The 14,345-nt window shown below is 42.1% G+C and overlaps 1 protein-coding gene across 13 annotated transcripts in view; it reads left to right on the forward strand.

Moving 5' to 3' along the window:
- ZNF532 (zinc finger protein 532) overlaps positions 1 to 14,345 on the forward strand; it is a 110,747-nt gene that overhangs the window by 49,948 nt on the left and 46,454 nt on the right. For 12 of the 13 annotated variants that reach the window (XM_079109516.1, XM_079109508.1, XM_079109506.1 and 9 more), the window contains one exon: positions 11,808 to 11,989. The exons of the other annotated variant lie outside the window; for it this stretch is intronic. In XM_079109516.1, the coding sequence (XP_078965642.1) occupies positions 11,808 to 11,989 (182 nt within the window). The remainder of the gene's footprint in view (positions 1 to 11,807; positions 11,990 to 14,345) is intronic. 13 annotated transcript variants of the gene reach the window in all.

Consider the following 14,345-nt stretch of genomic DNA (forward strand, 5'->3'; position numbering starts at 1 on the left):
AGAGAAAAAGTGTATGTGCTGGCTTAGTTATGGTAGTTAGGTTTCGGTAATTGGTCATTGAAGTATACGTTGGAGTCTGGATTTAGCTGTAAAATTACATTGTCATCCCATTGTGTTAAGTGGTCAAGTTGGGTGATGTCATCAGTTCTTGAGTTATTATTGACAGTTTTGAAATTTAAAAATTATTTGTTATTATTTATAATACTGAAATGGTTTTCATAAACATACAATGCATACCCACTTTTATGGCATGTCTACTTAAGATGGTGTGGCAGTGTGTTCTGTAATGTTCTTTACTGCAGTGAGTGGAAGCTACAAATGACAAAACCCATTTCTGTGTAAACGGAATACCTTTGTGTGTGTTTGCAGCTTTTGTGTTTTCGTAGTGAAATATCTTTTATAATGGACGTCATCTTTTTATTTCTATTATTTACTTTTCTTCCTGAGACAACTTGTAGTTATATATTAAATGTTTAACAAATACCTACTATTTGGAAATAATTGGACATGCTAAAATACTTTCCAGTTGGAGAAATAGATGGTATTGTCCGAATCAGCAAATGAGTGGAATTCGAAGTGGGAGGGGGCGCCAGTGTGAGCTAAGACTGCCTGTCTTTATGGAGATCCAGTGGGCAGGTGGTCTTCCTCAGATTTCTTGTTCATCAGGAGGCGGGTGCTTGGTCAAGAAGTCTGGTAGTTTTGGTGATTGGTTCTTCAAGGGTAACAAGTGGGTTGTTATTTGTAGGATTTAGAATTTGGGAACAAAAAGATCAAGCATGCCTCAGTATTTTTCCATGGGTTTTCAGTTTAGTGGCAGCAGAAGTGATGAGAGTTTTGACAGTGTTCTTGCAGGTTTGCACGTTGAATGTGCCCCTGGCTCCGACTGACGCGTGCTTTCAGAAGAGAAACAGCTCTGTGGTCTGGAGTGATTGCTGTGACTTAGTGGATTCTAATGGTGATGCTTGGGCTCTGTCTGGATGCCCTCTTGTCTTTTTGCCTCTTCATTAAAAGGGTAGTATTTCTTTTCATCTTAAAAGAATGCTGTAAAAGAAGAAAAAGAAAGCCTCAAAGCCATTTATTCCACTGTTTGTCCCAGATCCAGCTTCTGGTTGGGCTCCCTGCTGGCCTTGGAGGGTTCCCACAGGTCCCTAGGTGTCAGGTCCAGTTTAGTGCTCCCCTCAGATGTGGCTGTCTACTCTGGGACCCCTCCTTCTCCAGGAACATGGAAGGACATGAACAAAGATGCAGACATCTTTCTTGTTCTCGTATTTCCCTGTTTCTGTTCTCTGTTGACTTTTTAGACTCAGCAGTAAGGTGGGCTCAAACACATGTGGCTCTTGCTCTGGAGGATGACGGCTCTCTCTTGTGGTGGTTGCTTTGTTGTCACTTTTGTATTTTGCTGGGACAAGTAAAACGTGTAGGTCAGCTATGTCACCTGGAATCCTAAGGAATAAGTACCTGCCTTACTCTGTTTTAGCTCTAAGGCTAGATATACATCAAGCAAACTTGGACCCCCATTCCATTTCCTTTCTCCAGTTAGGCCTGCCTAAGTCACCCACCCAGCACCCCCAACGGGAGGATTCAGTGAGCTTCGTTAGATTGTATAGCCAGGGCCTCAGGGCTGGAGACTGGAATGCCCCTTGTTACCTTTTCCTCCTGCCTGTTCCCCCGCAGCTCACTGCAGTCATGACCCAGAAGACCCCTCCACAAGCTCTGTCCACCTCAGGCGTGGCCATGGTTCTGTGTGAATCCCGGTGAGGACTCTGGTTCTGCTTCAGCAGCCCAGGCCGCACCGGCTCTGTGGAGCAGCTGCTTCGCTTTCTGCACTTGCAGTCAGACTTGCATTGGAGGCCAGCTGGGTATGTGTGGCTGTTGTCCTGCTAGCTTCGTAAGGCAGGAATTAGGGCACTCCTCACCCTTGCTGCCACCAGGTGTGGCACTGGGTAAGCGTGATAGTGGGTGCGGAGCTGCAGTAAGACAGCAGGACCTAGTGAATGGGGAGTGGTGTGCCTTCCGTCATCCAGTCTGCTCATCACATGGCCCTTGGCTAGTGTATAGTCTGTGAACTTAAACTCACTTGGGAAAAAGTCTTCCTACAAAAATATTTCCTGTCTGAGATTGGCACTTAGAACACTTGTCTTCTCACAAAATTTAGAAGTTGAGCCAGTGGCCTCCCCAGTTCCCTAATCTTGGCCAGCCCCTTCTTTGCTCTGTTGCCTCCTGTGTCCATGAGTTTGAAATGTTACCTTCCATTTTCCTGTTGACCTCCCTGTTCTTGGTAACTCATGGGTGGTTGAGAGACAAAGGGCTCTTTACCTCACATTTGTGAGGACTTCCCCAAGGCCTCACTGCAGCCTTGCCCTTTGAGGTTGGGCCCCCAGGGAGCAAAACCTTGTTCCTATAACCCGTGGCTCTTGGGAGATCTGTCTTGGGTCCCTTCAGTCTGCACACTCGTCTCAGAGAACCATTCACAGTAGGTTCCTGAACTGACCTGGCCCCTGTGATACAGTTCGGAGGGTAGGAATTGGCTGACCTTGGGTGGTGGCTAGACCAGCAGGATCACCACAGGCCTGGAGAAAAGCGGACTAGTGCGGTGGCAGTAGTGTGGGATCTTTCTTCCTTCTTTTCTTTTTATTCCGAGATATTTTAGATTTGTGGAAGCATTAATCCAGGGAGGTCCTGTGCACCCTTCATCCGGTTCCCCCGAGGGTAAGAGTTCATAGAACTCTAGAACAGTCTCACATCAGGGTGTGGATGCAGTGAGTCAGGAAAGGAACAGTTCACCATCAGAGTCGCTCCCGTTGTCGCCCCACCCTTAACCCTGGTGGTCGCCATTTGTTTCATTTCAGGAATGCCGTAGAGGGAACCGCATGGTATATAACCCTTTTTTCCCTCACATAATCCCCTGGAGATGCATTCAGGTTGTTGCCTGTGTCTGTACAGATGCTCCTTGAATTATGATGGGGTTATGTTCTCCATAAACCTATCATAGGTTGAAAATATCACGAAAGTCAAAAATGCACAGAATACTCCTAACTTACCCAATGTCCTAGCTTAGCAACAGGGCACTGTAGAGTGTTGTGTCCTTCTGTGATCACATGGCTAACGGGTAGCTGTGACTCGCTGGCCGCCACTGCCAGCATTGTGAGAGAATATCAGACTATATATATTGCTAACTTGGGAAAAGATAAAAAGATTCAAAATTCCCAGGTGTGGTTTCAGTGAATGTGCATCACTTTTGGACATCAAAAAATCATAGGTCAGGGGCTGGGGTTGTGACTCACTGGTAGAGCACTTGCCTAGCATGTGTGAGGCACTGGGTTTGATCCTCAGCACCACCTATAAACAAATAAAGGTCCATTGACAACTAAAAAAAAACATTTAAAAAAATCGCATGTCAAACCATTTCAAGTTGGGGACCCTCTGTCATTTGTTCCTCTTTATTGCTGCATGGTATTGCATCATGTGGTTGTACCAGTTTGTTTATAATCAGACACTCTTTGAAAGACATCTGCATTGTTTCCAGTTTGGGACTCTTATGGACACAGCTGCTCTGAACATTTCAGGTTTTTGTGTGAATGTAGCTTTTATTTCTCCAGGGTAAATGCCCAGGAGTGTAACTGCTGGACTGTATGGTATTGGCATGTTAGGTTCTTAAGAAACTAATTTCCAGAGTGGCTGTTCCCATACACTGTGTGAGCCATCCCATTCTCTGCATCTTTGCCAGCATTTGATAGGGTACCATTTTTAATTTTATTGTAGCTTATCTGATAGGTACATAGTGTTATTTCATTGTGGTTTTGTTTCCCCGTTGACTAATGATGGTGAATGTCTTTTTATAGGTTTGCTCTCTATATATCCTGTTAGGTGAAGTCTCTTCATATCTTTTGCCCCTTTTCTAATTAGATTTTTTTTTTTTTTTTTTAAACCACTGAGGTCATGAGCTCTTGATATTAGTGCAGATACGAGCCGTTTGTTGGGTATGTAGTTGCAGGTCTTTTCTCCCAGGTGGCAGCTTATCTCCTTATCCTCCTAACAAGTTCCTGGCCAAGCAAAAAAAAAAAAGTAAACTATAATGAGACCCAATTTGTCAATTTTCTTTTTTATGGCTTGTGCTCTTGGTGTCCAGAACTTTCTGCCTAGCCCTAGATCCTGAAGAATTTCTCCTGGATTTCTGAAGGATTTTAGTTTTGTGTTTTACGTTAAGCCTGTAACTGTAAGCCTGTAACTGCTTGGAGTTAATTTTTGCATAAGATATAGACTTGGCGAGTTTCTTTTTCTGCTCTTGTGTGTCCACTTTCTCAAACACCGCTTACGGAAAAGGCTCTCTCTTCCAGTGAACTGTCTGTGTGCTTTGTCAGGTGCCAGGGGTCAGTTGGGTGTGCTTGTGTGGGGGGCCACCTCTGGCTTTTTTGTTCTGCCCAAACCCACCCGTGTGTCTGCCCTCCAGCACTGCCACCAACCTTGAGCACCGTAACCATGTAGTATCTTCACACCCAGTAGACCTTGTTCTTTCTCAGAATCATTCAGCTGTTCCCATTCTTTTGCCTCTCCATATAAGTTTTAGAATAATCTTGTCTGTCGTCAAAAATCTTGCTGAGATTTAGACAGGACTTGCATTAAACTTATGTGTCAATTTGGGAGAGAAAGTCTTCACTGTATTGACTTTTAAGTCTGTGAACTCAGGCTCTCCATTTTAAAGCTCTTCTTTGGTTTATTTTGGTTATATAAGTTCTGTTCATGTTTTGTTGATTTACTTTTCCTTCTTTCCTTCCCTGCCTTTTTTTTTGGAATGCTGGGGATAGAACCCAGAGTCTTATGCATGCCTGGCATGCACTCTGCTACTGAGCTACATGTACCAGGCCACACTTCTTTTTTGGAAGCAATGTAAATGGTATTTTATTTTTGGTGTACACATATTCATTAATGACATATAGAAATACTATCAGGTTTGGTATATGTATTGTGTATCCTGTGATTCTTTTAAACTTATTTATTAGTTTCCAAATATTTTAGGGGTAAATTATATTGATTTTTCAGATATTGAAACAGCCTTGCATCCTGGAATGAATCCCACTTGATCAGGCTACATAATTATTTTTCTATATTGTGAATTATATTTGCTAAGATTTTGTTACAGTTTTGTTTTTGTTTTTGTTTTTTGATAGAACTGGGGTTTGAGCCTGGGAGAGCTCTATCAATGAGCTACATCCCCAGGACCCCCTGATCGAAAAAGAAAAATTTATTTTGAAAACAGGGTCTTACTAAGTTCCATAGGCTAACCATGAATTTGTGATCCTCCTGCCTCAGCCTCCTGAGTAGCTGGGATTACAGACATGCACTGCACCTGGCATTGCCAAGGGGCATCTATGTTCATGAGTGCTTCTTGTTTTCTTCTCTCCTTGTTGGGTTTGGGGTAGTTTGATACTAGCTTATATAATGAATTGAGAATGTTCCTTCCTTTTCTGTTTTCTGGATGGGAGTATGTATAATTCAATGTTTGGTGAATTCTCCAGCGAAATTATTTGGGCCCAGAGGTCTCTTTGGGGGCATTTTATTTTTCATACTCCCTATGCTGGGGGAGGCTCATTATCAAGGCCCCTTCTGTCTGCCACTCTGACACCATCTGGGCAGGGCTATTGGGACACCTCCTTGCTGTCTCAGGAGGGTGGAGTCTGGCATGGGTTGGTGGGGCGGCTGCGTTTCTGTGGGGTTTGGCTGGAGTGGAGCGTAGTTATCTGAACATTTCCCGTTTCCCGAGGCTGCTCTTTCCTGTTCCTTTGGCAGCAGAGAGCAGGCTGTTGGTGGGGTTTTTGTCTCTGCCCGTTGGCATTTCTGGGCTGCCAGCTTCTTGAGCTCTAGTCTGGATGTGCGAGGCTGGAAGAAATGGGGGAGCCCCAGCCTGGCACTCTCCCATCCTGGGGCCCATCACCGGCCTGCCTTCTTGCTCCCTGCGCTCAGGGTCCTTTTGTGGGTGTTACTAGTGACGCTCAGGGTTTCTGGTAGTCCTCGTGGGAAGGGTAGGGAAAGGTGCTTTCATTCCCTTTCCTGGAAGTACGAGTTCCATGCCACTTTTTTAGAGGTGCTAGTGTAGCTTTCCTGTCTTTATGGAGAAATCCTGACCACCTTGCCTTTGCCTGGGGCTTTTAGGCAGGGATTCTCGGCTGGTTTTTGGAGTTAGGTTTCCTTCCTGTTCAGTCCGCCTCTCTGAGATTTCTCTGAATTGCAGTTGTCTGAATTGCCCAGTGTCAGCCTCCTTGTCCTCATCCCCATCTGTGAAAGCAGTCAGGAAGGAGGATCGCCCCTCGTCCCTACTCTGGTGAGCTCAGGCCCAGGTGTTTCTCCTAATGGCAGCCTTTTCTTGGGTTAGCTCAAGGCCCATCTTTTTCTGGTGCTGGGGATGGATCCCAGGGCCTGTTGCTTGCCAGGCAAGCAAGTGCTCTCCACTAGGCTCCATCCCTGCACACTGCTCTTCTTTTTATCTTTGATCCTCTCTTTCTTCTGTTTCGTCATGTGTCCTGTTTCTGCTGTGCTTCTCTAAACCCGGTGAACCTGGTGAGGGCTCCCATCCTGTGAACGTGGGTTGTTTCTGCTGGTCCATCTCCCCCCACCGCCTCCCTTGCCTGGGTGATCAGCCTTCCAAGGGCATGCCCATCTGTCACGGCCTGAAGGGAGATTTGGTGGCATTTGCTGAGCTCTGCTTTGCCGGCTGCTGTCTTCCCCCACCGTTCTGTGGCTGATCTCTACAGAAGTAGCAATGCCTAGAGCATCAGTGGCCCCTCCTCGGGAGCTGGCTCTGCTCAGCTGCACCCTGGCGCAGTCTCGGGGAGAACTGGGCTGACATACAGGACTTGGCCTGGGCCCTCTTTGCTGACGTTCCCCACGCCTGTATCTGAGTCTTGGAATTTTATCATACATGGCAGGTGATGTGGTCCAGGAACCTAAAGCATGCACAGACTGAGTTTAGACTGGCCTGCCCACGTGCACTTTCCCTACAGAGGAGGTGGCAGCTGAGGGGTGGGTCCTAGGCCCTTCAGAGCAGTGAAAGGGGAGCTCAGGGGCAGTTGACTTTTTCACATCAGTAAATCTGGCCCCATTGTGGATTCCTGCTGTGACCTGTGTGATTTATAATCCTTTTTGCGGGGCACCTTGAGAGAGTGAGCAGCTGGCTAAGGCTGGAGGGGCCTGCGCCTTTTCCTGAGTTACTCGGGAGCTGATGGCTCTAGTTTTCTGTAACTTTAATAAATGATATTTAAACATTGGAATGTCGTTGCTTCATCTTTTAGTAAAACCGTGATTGAATTTAGCCAAGTACAGACTGGGAATGGATGCTGTACCCTCTTATTTGTTAAAATCTATTTTCTTTCTATGGAATCTACATTAGCCACATGTGATAGGTCCTTTGGTCTACTCTTTATTTTACAATTGGAAAAACAAATGTCCACTTAGTGGCAGAACCAGGATTCAGAGCAAGCTTTCTTTATTGCTGTTTCTTTATCTTCCCACTTCATGCAGATTCCTTAGGATATAGAACCATAGAATTTTAGAGCTGGTAGGAGCTCAGGAATTGCATGAGAACAGACCTTGGGGTCTCACCATATTGGCGTCAAGAGTGCTGATAAAGGTTACATATCCACAGTGGTCCTCATTTTCAGATTGCTGATTCATTTTAGTTTCAGGTGTCATTAACACATCAGAGCAAATATTAAATTCTTTTGAGTAGTCCCTGCCAGTTCTTCTTTTTAGATGTACTCTGCTTAGGCAGTTTTCTTTGGAAACTGGACCCCCTGCTCCTCCCTGATGATATTATGAGCTAAAGACTCTTGACTCTTGGTGTTGGATCCTGCTTTCTGAAGTACTGGAATTTTATTTTGTTCTGACTAGTTCTGTCCTGGTTTGTATTTTAGCGTTACCAGCCCAGTGTACCTAGGTCCTCCAGTGATGATCATCTTAGTCACATGTGTCAAACATACAGTTTTCTGTAAATTTGCTTGTTTAACAGTGAACTCTTGTTAGGGATTTTGATTGTGACCAACGACTTGAGGTCAAAACTACCACTAGCTAGTTTTGGGAACAAAGGGTATATGCAGCATTATTCCCACTTGAGATCCGAAATAAAATGTTTTCTTTGTGGTTTTTTTGTGAATTTGGATGAAATCGAAAGCCAGAAAGCAAACTGGTATGCTTTATTATTACTATTTTTTGGTAATTATATTGTAGACAGAGATCATGAAACTGTTGCTAATGAGGCGACAGTAATTTACTTGGCATCTGTCTGACTGCTGAGCTGGCAGTGTTGGGCCTTTGGATCCAGTGTTTCATGCTGTTGCAGGCACTGGTCCATTTGAAGTTGAGCGTAAATATTAGATATGTTTGCTCATGTTTCTCCAGCCTTTCTCACCCTCGCTTTGTACCTTTCTGAGGCTGTTTTTCTGCTTGAAGTATGAATTGAAACATGTAGACTTATTTTCCTTGTTACTCAGACATTTCCTCACTTAGGGGAAGAGAGTGCTGAGCTCCACTTTCTGACTCCTTACAAGCCATCATGGCTCCTTCCCCTTCCCCCAGTCTGTGTTTACTAACTGGTGATCAGTTTCAGTGCCACAACTGGGCTGAAAGTGCTTAAGCAGAGTAATTGTAAAGCACGGGGTGTGATTACTTTTCAGGCTTGTCTTCGTATAGCTTCTAGTACTGTGTGATGCTATTGAAAAGTAATATCTGCTTTTAATAGTTCCCTGAGCAAATGAAGCTGCCCCAAGTAGAAATTAGCTGTTTGTTACCTAGATATTGAAAACATCCATTTTCTGATAGCATAAATTGGATGTCAAGAGACACATGAAACCACTCGAGTGCATTTTCTCATGCTTTCTTCTCTTTAAAAGACAGCTACTGTCAGATGAACTGCTTTCTTCTAGTAAGTAGTCTCAGTTTGTGCAATGAAGAGTTAGAATTTTCAGATATATTTTAGTTTCCTTGATTAAAAAGAAAAAAAAAGAAAAAGAAAAAGAAAGGGAAAGCCAAAATCTTGTAGCCTACTGAGAAATCCTTGTCTGTTCCCCTGCTTGAGTGCATTCCCTAAATCTAGAGATTGCATTTTTGTTATGAATTCAGAGCTTTCCAGAAAAGCCAGTGGAATATGCCCCCTTTGTGCTGTGAAAACACATCACCACTGTCCCCGGGAGCTGGATGACATGTTTTCTGTAACAGGTACAGTTACATAACTGGAGGGAGGACAGATAAGTGAACGATGTACCAGTTTGAAAGTACTGGTACTGAGGGAGCGTGGAGGAGGAAAGTGTCTACAACCAACACCCCTCCCTTTTCTTGAAATGGAACACAGGAGTAGATGCAGTGTATGCACAAGAATGCACATATGTCTGTGAGAAGCACAGGTAAGGTCCCAGAGTCCCACTGCGATTCCTAGATGACTACCTGCACCATTTCAGCCAGTGCAGAAAGTGAAAGAAGGCACTTTGATTTGAGGCTGTAGTTGTCCTGGCTCCCTTTCTCCCAGTCCTTCTTACCGTGTGAGTGAACAGCCTCAGCAGGGGAAATGGACGAGTGCAGGTTCCTGCAGCGCGGGAGGCAGGACAGTGACAGGACAGTGACTAGTGATGGTGGAGAAGCATTTCAGCAGTACACTGTGCATTTTGTGTTGTGCGGGGTAACCAATTGAATCATATCCCGGTGAAAGGTTTTTTCAGCTTTTAGGAAATACACCTTCTTCCCTTTTAGGTGTTATTTTTTCCTATTATAAAAATTACATTACTTTCGTAACAGAGTTTGTGGGGGAGGGGTTCTGATTTCTAACCCTAATATAACATGGTCATCCTTGGCATTCAGTGTATTTGCTAATAGTTTTTAAATCCTGTGCATTTTTGTTGTTCATTCCCTGTGACCTCCTTCTGCCCCTCCGTCAAGATGCCTCTGGATTGAGAAGAGCCTGGTTCAAATGCTGGTTCTTGCACTTAAAGCTGGGGGCCTCCGGAGAGTTTCTTAACTTTGCTAGCCTCCTTTCTTCACCTGTAAAATGGAAATGTCTACTTCACAGATTTTTCTGAGAAATAAATGAGATGGTGTATTTAAACTTATTTATGTACCCAGTTCACCACTTGGCTTCTGGTGAAATGGGGCAGTCTATATTTATATATTATATATACACACATTCATATAATGTATGTGTATGTATATATGCATAAATGTGTATATGTGTAGATATATAATGTCTTTTGACTTCTTTTAGTATTGAAAATCTGAATTTTATTCCCAAGTAAGTTAAGACATTTTAAGATGCCTGTGAAAAGCTATTCATCGTAATTGGGTGCCTGGGATCAATGACTATGTGGAGGTAGATAGAAGACTTTAGTTCAAAGAAACAAATGATTACTGGTGATAATGTAGACGTTAACAGAATGTTGTAATTAATAATCTGTTGATTGGTTTTCCTTGTGGCTTGTTTAACCTTTGAAATATGTTATTAGAAAAGAAATGCTATTTTTAAGTGACACTAACCTCATCAAAGCTGCCTGTAATGTTCTTATTTTATGATTATAATAAACATTTTATGGGATAAAATTTGTACTTTAGTCCTTTCAGGAGAAAACCAAGAGAATTTTCAAGTGAGTTTTCTATTTTTCTTGGTCTAAGTCACTGTAGTTTAAATCTTAAGTTTTAAGTTGGGCTTGCTTCAAAAACTAGAAGGATATAAGCGTTTTTTGGGGGTGGTTTGGGGGAGAGGTTTACCGGGGATTGAACCCAGGGCATCAAAAAAGTCTTTTAAAAATTTCTAGCTTTGTTGTCAATATAAGGGGTTTTAAATCTTAGAAAAAATCTATAAATTTTGAGACTTTGACTTTAATCAGAGTTGTGTATTTTAGAAGATAGTAGGTACTTGTTTTTGCATGAATGTTTAAAAAGAATTCAAACACATTTTATCTCATATGCTATGTTGAGTATACTTTTAGGGTGGAAGTAATAAGTCTTCAGTTTACATTTTAAGTTTTTGGTTTTGTGTTTTGAAAATAGACTGAGTTTGGTACTTACATGTAAAGGGAAGTAAAATAGTGATTTTGGTTTTTCGTGGATAGTTAATGATACAGAACCTTTTTCAAAGAGGATTTCAGTTTTCATTTTGTATGTAATCAGATCTTAAGCTCTATAAAATTTAAATTTAATCTCTAAACTCATGTATCTGAGCTAGAGTTCATTAATTTTAATTATAAATCATATTATGGCCAGTTCATCCATGTAAGACCAATTTAAGTGCAAAGAGAAAACTAATGGCCATCCTTTTGCATTCCTGTATTTCAGATTTTAAATAACTGAAGTGACGGGGAGAAAAAGAGAAACTGGATTAGCCTCTGTTTAATTTTTGTAATTTTGAAGAAAGTTTATGAACTGTGGAAACTGTGACTGCCATCAAGATAATATACCCATGAACTTACTATCTTACCTGAAAAGTTGAATTGCTAACGTAATTCACAAGAATAGCTTTCCTAATATCTTTTCTTCGCCTTAAAGAAAATTTAAAAATAATAAAATTGGAACTATTTAAAGCTGGTGTTCTCTTTAACTCATATTTTGAGACAAATCTGACTACATAGTAGAGATTATTTTTGTTTTACAGAGTAAAGAATTTTCCATTGAACATGTAATTTTCAAGTTTTGCATTTCCCTTGGGCTTAGAATCAATTACTGTAGTGTTTGAAATTAGAGAAGTATAATTACTGTGAGGTTTAACCAAGGTTCTTTGCCTATTAGAAAAAACTTAGCAGGACCAACCCTGTTTCCCCCTTTGGTTTATTTAGAAGACTTGCACTATCTGCCAGATGCTGCTTCCTAACCAGTGCAGTTACGCATCCCACCAGAGAATCCATCAGCACAAATCTCCCTACACCTGCCCTGAGTGTGGGGCCATCTGCAGGTCGGTGCACTTCCAGACCCACGTCACCAAGAACTGTCTGCACTACACTCGGAGAGTTGGTTTTCGGTTAGTATATCATTCACTTATGTGCAAGTTCAGCTCGTTCACTTATAACGACACTGCTGTTGGAGTGGTCTGAGCTCACGGTTCTCAAGGTGGTACAGTGATACCTCAATTAACAGGTCCTCTAGGAACTTAGTTGGTTTGTAGTAGAGTTGATCTGTTTAAACCCTTTTAATGTAACATTGGCCCTGCTGCTCCGCACAAAAGCTGAGGAAGTAGGCCCATCGTTGTAGCCAAAGTGCACGTGTGGAGGTTTGGCTTTGATTGACTGCCCTTAGCCTTTTCTTTCTGCACCCTTTAAACCTACTTTTTTTTGTCACATTCCCCACATTTTAACCCGTGCAAGAATATCATGCATGTATGCACCTCTCAACACTTCTGCTTTGCTAGTGAAGGTAGAAGTGGTGTGGTGGTTGGTTACTTTATCCCTGCGGAAGGATCTAGTGTATGTGCTTTTCTAACATCACTCTTTTTGGAAGAGACTTCCACTTCAAATAACCTTCCTTTCTCCTCCTTCTCTTGTACCCAAGTACATCCAGGTTTTTCCTTTTTCTCTTCTGTATACCTTAACTATGGTCCCTTTCACTGTCCCTGAAGATTCGTGGATGTGTATTTTACAACATCTGCCAAATTCAAGGCTAGTGTAGCTAGTGTTGAGAGATGAGGTGCTGGACTTTATGCTGTACTTTATGACCTTCTAAAATGCATTCATGTGCCACTTTTATTTTGATTTGATTAAAATCCCCCAAGAGAACTTGTCATTGATAACAGTGTCTTTGTTAATAGAGGTATTACTGTATTATATGTTTATCTTAACATTGGTTATTTGGTAGCTTTAATAACAGAATGTTAACAGGCAGTAGGGTTTTTTTTAGTTGTAATCCAGTTGCATTTTATAAAAACAAGATCTGGTTGGTATGATTTGATGATTTTATTTCACTTAAACTTAGGTTATGGTATCATTTATTCCTGGGTGGCTCTCCCCATTTTCCTAACACTAAAATATGAGACTGACTTTCCATTTTCAGCCCATGCCTCCAAATTTTAATGCACAAATGTTTTATTGATTGGATCTATTCTGTTAGAAAATTTTTGGTTTAGAAATCAAGAAACCAGGGATTTTTGTATTAGTTTTGTCCATAACTGATTGTATAGAAATTCATGTATTCTCTCTGCTGCAGAGAATAAACTTGGTGGAATGCCTGCCTTTAGTGGCTCCCCTGGGATTTTACAGAGCTAAACAAGATAATTGGTACCTCGGATCCACAAAGGCCAAGCAGGCGAATCCTTTGGTTCTTACCGTCACATTTCGAAACCCTTAGAAGCTCCCTCCTAAGGACCCTGAGTGTGACAGTAGAAAGCCCCTCTGCCAATTCCGCAAGTGCTGTTGCTTCTCTTGCTCTCAAGCCAGGCTCCCCTCAAACTCCTACCTTGTTCTTCTGATATAATGAAAGCAAATCTTGGTGTAGTGAACGAGGAAGTAGCCGTTTCTGGTACCTCCTGTAGGTTAAAATACCTCTTGCGCAGCCTGAAAGCAGTCACTTGTCTTGGAAGACGAGACACTGTGCTTTGCTTTTGTCCCATCTACAGAGTTGCTTAATTTATGTGGTGCTTTGAATTACAGATTTCCAAATTTTACTAGAAGTTTTGTGTTAAGTATAGATTATCTTTCCTCTACCCCTGAATTCGAGGATCTGTGACCTGTAAAAATATACTGTTTATTATGAAGTTTAATTAGTTTTTTTCTTCTTTAGAAGACAAATAAAGATTTTTAACAGTCACTTCTTTTCCTGCTGTTGTAAATAATGGTCCATTCTGATATTTGACTGGGACTTGGCCCTCTCGTGCTTCTCTCTCCCACATGGCTCCATGGTTAATCATTTTCAGTCTGTTATTCTGTAGCCAGAGAAGTCTCAGTGGTTCCCATGGCTGCCTTTGTTTTGTTTTGTTTTGTCCCCCCACCCCATGTAGGTGCACCCTCCCCCATTGTTCATACTGCATCTCCTGAATACTGAGGGGTCAGTGACCCCAGCTCCTGGTTAACTTGACAAATATTGATAAAAATCAAGTATTGTTCTGAATTTTCTTGCCTCTGTGATATACATGTTCTAATCTAACAAGGGGATTATTATGGGATTACATACTTCACTATAAACATTTTAAAAGTATTCAAAAAATAAAGAACATTGAGTAGTAGTACCCAGAATATAAAGCACTCGGTATACTACATATTTCTCAATATACAGGATTTTTAGTAGCATTGTAAGACTGGGAGCTCTTTAACTTCTGTTTCTTTGTGCCTCTCATTTGTATTCCCTGATGATTTCTGTTGCCCTGAACCTCTCTGTCCCCTCAGGGC

This window comes from Sciurus vulgaris (assembly GCF_902686455.1).
Source record: "Sciurus vulgaris genome assembly, chromosome: 13".
Classification (NCBI taxonomy): domain Eukaryota; kingdom Metazoa; phylum Chordata; class Mammalia; order Rodentia; family Sciuridae; genus Sciurus; species Sciurus vulgaris.